The sequence below is a fragment of the Microtus ochrogaster genome, unplaced genomic scaffold (genome assembly GCF_000317375.1).
Source record: "Microtus ochrogaster isolate Prairie Vole_2 unplaced genomic scaffold, MicOch1.0 UNK4, whole genome shotgun sequence".
Lineage (NCBI taxonomy): Eukaryota > Metazoa > Chordata > Mammalia > Rodentia > Cricetidae > Microtus > Microtus ochrogaster.
In genome coordinates, this window is record NW_004949102.1 from 6,835,708 (window position 1) to 6,845,277 (window position 9,570).

At 46.8% G+C, this 9,570-nt stretch overlaps 1 protein-coding gene and 1 non-coding gene across 3 annotated transcripts in view; both read right to left on the bottom strand.

Annotated features, from left to right (window-relative positions):
- Positions 1–650: 650 nt before the first annotated feature.
- Positions 651–757, bottom strand: LOC113458145. Its single transcript, XR_003378573.1, has one exon. It is a non-coding gene; the product is annotated as a U6 spliceosomal RNA (small nuclear RNA).
- Positions 758–2,691: 1,934 nt separating this feature from the next.
- Positions 2,692–9,570, bottom strand: part of Ube2h (ubiquitin conjugating enzyme E2 H) — an 84,946-nt gene continuing 78,067 nt past the window's right edge. For both annotated transcript variants that reach the window (XM_026788566.1, XM_005365769.3), the window contains one exon: positions 2,692–6,458. In XM_026788566.1, the coding sequence (XP_026644367.1) occupies positions 6,334–6,458 (125 nt within the window). In that variant the 3' untranslated portion in view covers positions 2,692–6,333. The remainder of the gene's footprint in view (positions 6,459–9,570) is intronic.

The following is a 9,570-nucleotide window of genomic DNA, read 5'->3' on the forward strand; positions in this document are numbered from 1 at the left end:
ACCAGCCTGGTCTACAAGAGCTAGTTCCAGGACAGGCTCCAAAACCACAGAGAAACCCTGTCTCGAAAAAAACAATAAATAAATAAATAAATAAAAGGCAGGAGGAGACAGGAGCTCAGATGCAGTCTGAGGACTCAGTTTGAACATGTAGTTCTGAGGTTTCATAGAGACAGCATTCAATTTGATTCGTAGAAACAGGATCTCCCATTTGGTCTGAGCTCAGAACTCTCCAGTAGTTGGCTGCTCTGCTTCTCTGCTCTTTCAGCATTAAGACCTATATCTGACCGCCCAGTTTTTACTACTATTATTACTATTATTATTGGTTTTTCTTTTTTTTATTTTTTTGGTTTTTCGAGACAGGGTTTCTCTGTAGCTTTGGAGCCTGTCCTGGAACTAGCTCTTGTACACCAAGCTGGCCTCAAACTCACAGGCTTCCAGAGTGCTGGGATTAAAGGCCTGCACCACTACCATCAGGCCCAGTTTTTATTATTAAGACCAATTAGAATTCGTGCTACACTCTGGAGTTAAGCGTTAATTACCAACATTAAAGTGCAAAATAACTCATTAACTTTTAAACCTTAATTGTATAGCAAAATGGGGCCTATTGAGTTAAATAAAACCCTAATTTAATCTTTTTTTTAAATTTATTTTTTTTTATGGAACGCTTCACGAATTTGCGTGTCATACTTGCGCAGGGGCCATGCTAATCTTCTCTGTATCGTTCCAATTTTAGTATATGTGCTGCCGAAGCAAGCACTAAATTTATTTTTTTATTGAAAATTTCCACCTCCTCCCTTCCTCCCACTACCTTCCCCTCCCTCCCTCTTCACCCCCCTCCAGTCCAAGGAGCAGTCACCTAATTTAATCTTTAAAAAAAAAATAACCCTAAACTAGGAGGTGGTAGCCCACCCCTTTAATCCCAGCACTCAGGAGACAGAGGCAGGAGGATCTCTAAGAGTTCGAGGTCAGCCTGGTCTATAGAGCGAGTTCCAGAATAACCAAAGATATACAGAGAAACCCTGTCTCAAGCCCACACCAAACCAAATTAACAAACCATAACCCTAACCCTTTGAGGGGTGGGGAATGTAACTCTGATCACCCTGGAGCTCGCTCTGTAGACCAGACTGGCCTCAAATTCTGCCACCTAGCACTCTCTGACTTATGACAATAGGGTGCACCAAGTGCCACTTTGTCCCTGTCACTTCTTAGGGCCTCACACAAGCTCCAGAGAGTTTTTAGGAACCAGGAGATGCCGTGTTGATATCCATCACCACAGATAGACGAGCAGCCCTGAACAAGTGGGAAGACCCCTCTGAGTGACTTCATCTCTAAAGAGCCAGGTAACCTTTCTGTCCCAGTGGTCATAGCTCTGGAGGTCAGGCCTCAGCCACACGGACTGTCTTTATCAAGGTGACTATTTGGTGGCTCCAGTTGTGCGGGTCCTAAGTTGTCTCTTCCTTCTCTGGCGGGATGAACACCTCAAGATCCAAGGTTAGAGCTGGAGAGATGGCTCAGCAGTTAAGAGCATTGCCTGCTCTTCCAAAGGTCCTGAGTTCAATTCCCAGCAACCACATGGTGGCTCACAGCCATCTGTAATGAGGTCTGCCCTCTTCTGGCCTGCAGGCATACACATAGACAGAATATTGTATACATAATAAATAAATAAATATTTAAAAAAAAGATCCAAGGTTAAACCGGTCAGTGGTGGCGCACACCTTTATTCCCAGCGCTCAGGAGGCAGAGGCAGGTGGATCTCTGTGAGTTCGAGGCCAGCCCAGTCTACAAGAGCTAAAGAGCTAGTTCCAGGCCAGGCTCCAAAGCTACAGAGAAACCCTGTCTCAAAAAAAAAAAAAAATAAATAAATAAATCCAACGTTAAGCAACTCACCCCCTGGTGTCTGCTGGAAAGAGAAGTTAGTTAAGTCTAACTTTCTAGAACCACATGCTTCAGAAACCCCACAAGCCCTGTCCTGGAAGAGGGGCAGTGCCTTGGGGTGTGAGAGATGTTCTTGGGTCTAAAGAAGCCTGTATTCAAGTCTCGGTTTCCAAACACTGGATCCCACAGCAGCCTTGTTACTGGTGCCATGGGATTGCTCAATTTGTACAGAGTCCATTAGATGTGGACTAGAACTCAACAGCTCTGGCTTCTGGGACTTTGAAGACCACCAGCTCAACTGTTGTGGTTTGTTTCAGAGCACCCGGAGGAAGATGTGTCTGGAAGGTGGCCTTCCTTATTCAAGAGACACTGTTCTAGTGTGTCTCCCCACCCATGCCAAATTTGATAGGCAGATATGGAAGTGGGCTCCTACACACAGCATCCCTGTTCCCAGGAAACATCACAACACAGCAGATGAGAAGACACCCTTGCTCAGGGGGCTCAGAAGACTGGACAGCACTGCCACCTGGTGGCTAGCTAGAGCAGTGTTCGGCTCCCCACACAGAGAGGTCAGCACTCGGGGACACTGACCGACTGATCACACATCCTCACCAGTCCACAGGCGGCTTAGGCACGCACAGGATAACGAGAGCCTCTAGCACAGGGTTGGCAGGAGATGTTTTTGCAGGGAGGATTCTGATGTGCAAACCTCAGCCAGCTGTCTGTGGGCCTTTGGTTATTCCTGCCTGAGGTGACCGACTCCTGTCCTCTGTCTTGTTGATTGGTGTGTGGGCAGCTATTGATCAAGTTCAGCCATTTGCCAAGGTATATACACATTTTATTTAAAAAAGTTTACAGTTTTCATTATACACAACTATTAAGAGGTTATAGTCAGAGGAGGCATTTGTCCAGGTGACAGACATGCCCACTAGATCATCACAATGCAAGGAAGGTGGGAGGGAGGAGACACGGCAAGGAGAAGAAAGCGGTAAAAAGCTTAGATTTCAATTAAGGGCTGCTAAGTCCCTTTTATCTCTTCAAGTATCACACAAAGTGTACCAAATACAATCAGTAATTGAAGGCCATTTCTTCCCACGCCCACAGCCAAGTAACTGCTGAGCCAAGAGCCAGGGCCATTCCTCAGGCAAGTGGAAAGCTGCAATCCCATGACCCCGGAGGGCCTTTACTCCATCCAATCCCTAAGAGCTGGCCAACGTGTTCAGTGGCTAAAGGAAGGTGAACATGGATTCAGAAGTCCAAAAGAAAAGCAGTTCTTTGTGCCCAATCAGAAACGAGTTGGTTTTCACTCAGCAAGACTCTGACCCAATTAAAAGTGGGCAAAACAAAGCAAAACTCTCCGCTAACTTTTGTAAATGGCTTCACTTTTCTGAGTCACTAAAACAGAGAGACCAATCCCAGTTCTCGGAAAACTGACCCAGAGACTAGACTGGCAGGGGATCTGTCATGATTCTTAGCCACCCCAAAAGGTGGCTTAGAAAACGCAAGTATCAGGTCAAGGCCAACTTCCAGGGCAGTTCCTCCGAGAAGATACACCCCTCGGGGGCCCAGATCAGCCGGTTGGCAACAGAACAGCACTTGAAGTGGACGAAAGCATGAGAGCTGGAGAGATGTGGCAACTTCTGAGGACTCTCGTCAACAGGAGATGCTGGTTGAAGCTGCACAGTCTCGAGGAGGGTGGAGACTGACAAAAATGTCAACTGCCAGGGTCTACGTTGGCAACCACAGAACACGGCCCACTGGCCCCAGCCCTGGGCTTCCAGGGGGCACAGGAACGTGGCAGGTTTGGGCTGCCAGGCAGCAGCCACTTTTTGCTTGTCAGCATTTGGCAAGAGCTCCAGTCGTCTGAATGGGGGCAAAGAATGGCTTCCACTGGTAAACCATAAGGTAGGACTTCAAAAACAGTAGGTACAAAGGGCGGGCAAATGCCAGCAACAGCCCCAACTTACTGCTAACCCTCAAAGGAAGGAGTGCTCAGCCTTCAAAGGGGTCAATGCCCCCTTGGGTATTAGGAGGTACATCCACAGGCAACTAGAGGGTTTTGGTAACCAAGGAGGCAAACTCCAGAGCGCATCCATTTACGATGGGGACCTGGAGTCCTCAGAGTCCCTAGCCCTACCTCACCAAGAAGCAAGGAAGGGTCAGAAAGCTTGCAAAGCCGACTTCCCAACAGAGTCAAGGCCCAGAGAGTGCCAGGAAGCTGAGGGTAGTGACTGGGGGCAGTCATGAACGCCTGGATGGGAACCCTCTGTCCTGGCCTCGAGCCCTGGGCTCTGCATGGCCGTTCCGCACCCGTCAGCTGTGTGCTGCTCACGCCCATTCCCTAAAATTGACTCTGTTAGGCTTTGTTGGATTTCTTTGTTTTCTATTTTTTTTTCAACAAGATCAAAAGCAATCATCAGGACCCTTTTTTTTTTGGAAAGGTAATTAGAGTACTATTTTATACAGTATTGAAAAAATACAATTTTTTATTGTTTGAACTCAAAAGTCACCACCCAGCACTTCAAGCCTACCCTAAGTAGCACCTACAGTAAGGTTATGGCATGAGCAAACTGCCCCTCTTCCATGGAAGCGAGCTGGACGTGCCTGCAGAGGCCCTCCTTCCCCCAAACAGAAGACAGCACGCCAGGTAAGCACAGTGTTACACAGTTAAAGCCACCTTCCAACAGGCAGGGTGCCCAAGAGAACAGTACAGTAAACTGACCACAGCCCCACAGAACTCCATTTTCCCCAAAGAAAACCTTTTGCTTCATGCCCGTAATTAACTTAGAATAAGTAGATTATTTGTCTTTTTATTTAGGAAAATAATCATGCTAAAAGTTGGACTTCATATAGATTTTCAAAGGAAAGACTGATTGTGCTTTTTGAATTAAGAAGGAGAGAGAGGTGTCTCCCCAGTTCACCGACTTAACCTTGTGGAATACAGCACTCCTACACTAAACACATCGGACACGCACTGCCTTCAGACGCTCTTAGGATTGGCTACTTCTACTGTTCCAGTTTCGGCAAAAAGAATACAGAGCGGGCGTCTAAACTTTCTCCAAATCCCTTCCAGAGTCCGATGGGAACTGCTGGGCACTCTGGGTGGCAGGTGGCTGAGCAGAGGCTGCAGCGGCAGGTCAGGCTTCAGCTGTCTGACTTGCTGTTCCCGCGGAGGGACAAAGTGTCCTCCCTCCCTGGCAACCTGCCTATAATCTGTCAGGGCTCACACCCTCCCTAGTCAGTCACAGAAGAAAGTGGTTCTCCCACCTCAAGCCACCGTGGGTACAACGTTCAATTCTTACTCATTGTAAATTTAGGATGTCTTTAAAAAAATTAGGATGTTTTGGGTCTTACATACCCACACTTCCCTCTGCCATAAGTGGTGGGCAACTGGGCTGCTGCCAGGAGCAGCTGCCAGAGAGAGAACCAAGAGATCACAGGACGGCGCAGGCCTCGAGCCTCAAGGCCAGTCTCCCTCCACCTGAAGATCCACTGAGCGCCTTGTCCAGGGAGGAGACTGTCTCTTGGTAGGTAAAATTAAATCTGTAACCTGCCTAAGTTCAATTCACACAAATAAAAAAAAAAATATATAAAGGAACAAAAGAAAAGAAAAACACCAAACAAAAACTGCTTCCAGTTTTTGCAGTTCAGTCCAGGGCAGTGGTCTCCAACGGGACCAGCCTCCCCTTTTCTCCTCCAGTCCTGTTCTCTCTCTCTCTCTCAAAAAAAAAAAAAAAAAAAAAAAAAAAGTTCTGGATGACGAGCTGTACCAAGAAAAAGATTTGGGTTCAGAAAACATTCCCAAAGGGTCTTCAAAGCAAAACCAATGTGGCTACAGGTCTGGTTGCACAGAGGGCCAGGAATCTACCTAGAAAAACGCACCTAAATTTGAGTCAAAAAAAAAAAAAAAAAGGTTCTAAGTCTCACTTCTCATCCAATCCTGGAGTCGCCCACTGTGGTCTCTCTCGGGAGCAGCTGGCTGTGCGAGGCCAGCTTCACAAGCTCCGGAGCTCGCTCTTCCTTAGCCTTTCCCTTCCACCTGGAAAAGCACTGTTCTGTCTTCATCCAGCAACTGGTACATCTGGTCTTATTCTTTGGAACCATCCATAAAAAGAAGCGACTTTTCTGTTAGTTTTCCTCACATTTACCTATCGGAGCGGCAATTCTTGACAGCTGAGCAGCACGCAGGCTGGCCTGGTCAAATGGACTTATGAATGCATGCATTCGGACTGCATATTGCTACCGAAATGGAATGTGGGGATATGCTATGCACCTCAGGTTGAGAAATGACCAAGAAATCAAGATCTAAAGGGTGATATATAATATATATATATCAATGCTATTATTCATAAAAACCTTGTTTAGTAATAAAAAAAATTGCTTTGTTTAAATATGAATATTATAGTCTGCTTCTCATGGTTAGGAAATAAGTCTTTCTGAAAAGCAGATGCTTTTCTACTACAACTCCATGTCCTGGGCCTCATCTTCAGAAAAGTCAGACATAGAACTCTCCGACGAGCTGTCGCCAGTGCCCTCTTCCTGCTCCTTCAGGGCCTCCTCCGTTGCGTATTTCTGGATGTACTCTGCACAGGGGAGAAGAAACACAGAACATGAGCTCAGGGCCACAGGCACAGACGTCCCTGCTGCACCAGGAGAAGCTGGCATCATCTCTAAAAGCCACGGGGATTCCAAAGGAGAGGTGACTAATGTGGGGGGGGGACGGGCAAGCACACGTTTAACTTCTTCCCAGGTAGTACGGGACTAGTGACTCCCAGCCTCCTCTGACTGCAGCTGTGGAATCACAGCTGGCTCAGGTCTGTATAGACTATAGGGGTCCTGCCCCCTGGGTTTGTAACAATGGTTTCAGTCTGCTCATCAGGAACAAGCTGCCCTATGGAGGCTCAGGAGTAGCCGGGTGGTTCTTCAATGCATTATTCACTTCAAGATTTCTGCTTCAAGAGCCCAGGCCAAACGTGCTGACTGAAAAAGAATAAAATTGTTCCTAAAAGCACACACTGGGGCTGGAGAGATGGCTCAGAGGTTAAGAGCATTGCCTGTTCTTCTAAAGGTCCTGAGTTCAATTCCCAGCAACCACATGGTAGCTCACAACCATCTGTAATGGGATCTGGTGCCCTCTTCTGGCCTGAAGGCATACAAACAGACAGAATATTGTATACATAACAAATAAATAAATATTTAAAAAAAAAATAGGGGCTGGAGAGATGGCTCAGTGGTTAAGAGCATTGCCTGCTCTTCCAAAGGTTCTGAGTTCAATTCCCAGCAACCACATGGTGGCTCACAACCATCTGTAATGAGGTCTGGTGCCCTCTTCTGGCCTGCAGACATACACACAGACAGAATATTGTATAAATAAAAAATAAAAAAAATAAAAAATAAAAAAAATAAAAGCACACACTGTAGCCGGGTGGTGGCGGTGCACCCCTTTAATCCCAACACTCTGGAGGCAGAGACAGGTGGGTCTCTGTGAGTTCCAGGACAGCCAGGGCTGTTACAGAGAAACCCTGTCTTGTCTGAGTGAACAGCCTACATGTATATGCAAGGGTGGCTGGTGGGATCCCATCAGGACACAAGCTGGACACACATGGTCACTCCACATGACCTCAGGCTGTGTCCTTTCCTATGGAGCCGCAGGAGCCACTATCAAGGCAAAAGACACGAGCCTGTGAGTGTTGAAGAAGCACAGGGGCCAAGGTAGGAACGCTTCTACCTCCTCACCTGCTGAGTGTCCTGTGAAACAGGCTAGTACAGCCTAGGCTGGCTTTGGAACTTGATATGTACAAGACTGGCTTAATGGCTTAATATTGTTGGTGTCAGGTGGTAGTGGTACACGCCTTTAGTCCCAACACTTGGTGGCAGAGGCAGATGGATCTCTCTGAAATGGAGGACAGTCTGGTCTACAGAGTGAGTTCCAGGATAGCTAAGGCTGCACAGAGAAACCTTGTCTTGAAAAATAAAACAAATACATAATGCACTCTTTAGAGTTTTTTTTTTTGTTTGTTTTTTAAAAAAAAAAAACAACTTATGTATGTATGAGCACAGGTGCAGGTGCTCAAAGAGGCCAGTGTGGGCCCTAAAGTTGGAGTTACAGGGGGCTGTGAGGCACAAGTGCTCCAGCTCAGGGACTTGGTTTCTGACTCACCCTTCCTAGAAGCTGTTCTATCTGTCATGCCATCTTTTAGATATTCAAACAAGTGCCTATGAAGCTCTGACCAGGACAAGGCTTTTCAGAAGGTCGAGAAATTAAGAACATGTTACTAACAGGGAGGATAAAACAGGAGGCAGCTGTGGCCACTTAAACCCCCATGCTCTGCATTCGTTCATTTTGTTTGTGTTTTGAGACAGGGTTTCTCCGTAGCTATAGAGCCTGTCCTGAAACTTGCACTGTAGATCAGGCTGGCCTCGAACTCACAGAGATCTGCCTGCCTCTGCCTCCCAAGTGCTGGGATTAAAGACGTGTACCACCATGGCATGGCCAGAACAGTTCATTTAAAGTCTTAGTGTCACCAAAATTGTGTGGCTGGACTATGAAACCTGAACATTAGCTTTCTTCTCTCTCTCTCTCTTTTTTGGTTTTCAAGACAGGGTTTCTCTGTGTAGCCGACTGCCCTGAAACTCACTCTGTAGACCAGGCTAGCCTTGAACTTGGAGATCTACGGCCTTGGCCCCCAACTGCTGAGTTTAATGGTGTGTCACCACCGCCTAGCCTTTTTTATTTTTATTTTTTTAAATCAGAGCCTCATGTAGTCCATGCTGGCTTCAAAAATCTAGCTACCACAAGCATCAGATATGTAGATATCTAAGGCCAACCTTGAACTTAGGACCTCTTGACTCAAACCCCCAGGCACACGCCACCACATCTAGCTTCTGCAGTGCTGGTGTTGTATATGCTAGGCAAGCACTCCATCAACTATACCCCCAGCTGGCCTTAAAGGAAAGAAAAAGACCACAAGACCAAAACTCAGAAGAAAATGAGGCAGAACGTAGGGTCTCGGTTGAGTGCACGTACATCAAGAAAGTCTGCTTTCCTATAGCAGCAGTTCTCAACTTGTCACTGCTCCCACAGGGTTGAATACCAGAGATCCTACATAGCAGACATTCACATTACAATTCCTAACAGTAACGAAGTTATGAAGTAGAAAGAAAATAATTTATAGTTGGGGCCAGCACACATGAGCACCTGTACTGAAGGGGAGAACCACTGCTCTGACAGAGGAGTGAGCACACTTCAGTACCCGAGACTCATCCGACCAGACCTCACAGGAAGAAGGCAAGGTGGACTGCTCAGCACTGAAGCCCCCCGCAGCCTGCATTCGCATGGAGGTCAGTCAGGAGCTACACGGAGCCTCCTGTCGCCCTGCTCATTCTATCCAGGCAGTGATTTAAGGACCGAACTCTCTCCTGTCCCATTAGCAAAGGTGGCTTTTGTTTCTTTTTTCTTTCTTCTTTTGAGACACGGTCTCTCTGCAGCACTAGTTATTCTCCAACTCAAGAGATGGCCTGCCTGTGCCTCCTGAGTGCAGGGATTGAGACATGCACTACTGTGCCTAATTTACTAGCAAAGGTTTTGAGCAGGAAAGTGACCTATCTTTAGATAATGCCAAGGGCACCCACTCCCACAGACTGCTTAGCCTTCAACCTTTTTACACCTGCATTTTTTTTTTTTTTTTTTTTTTT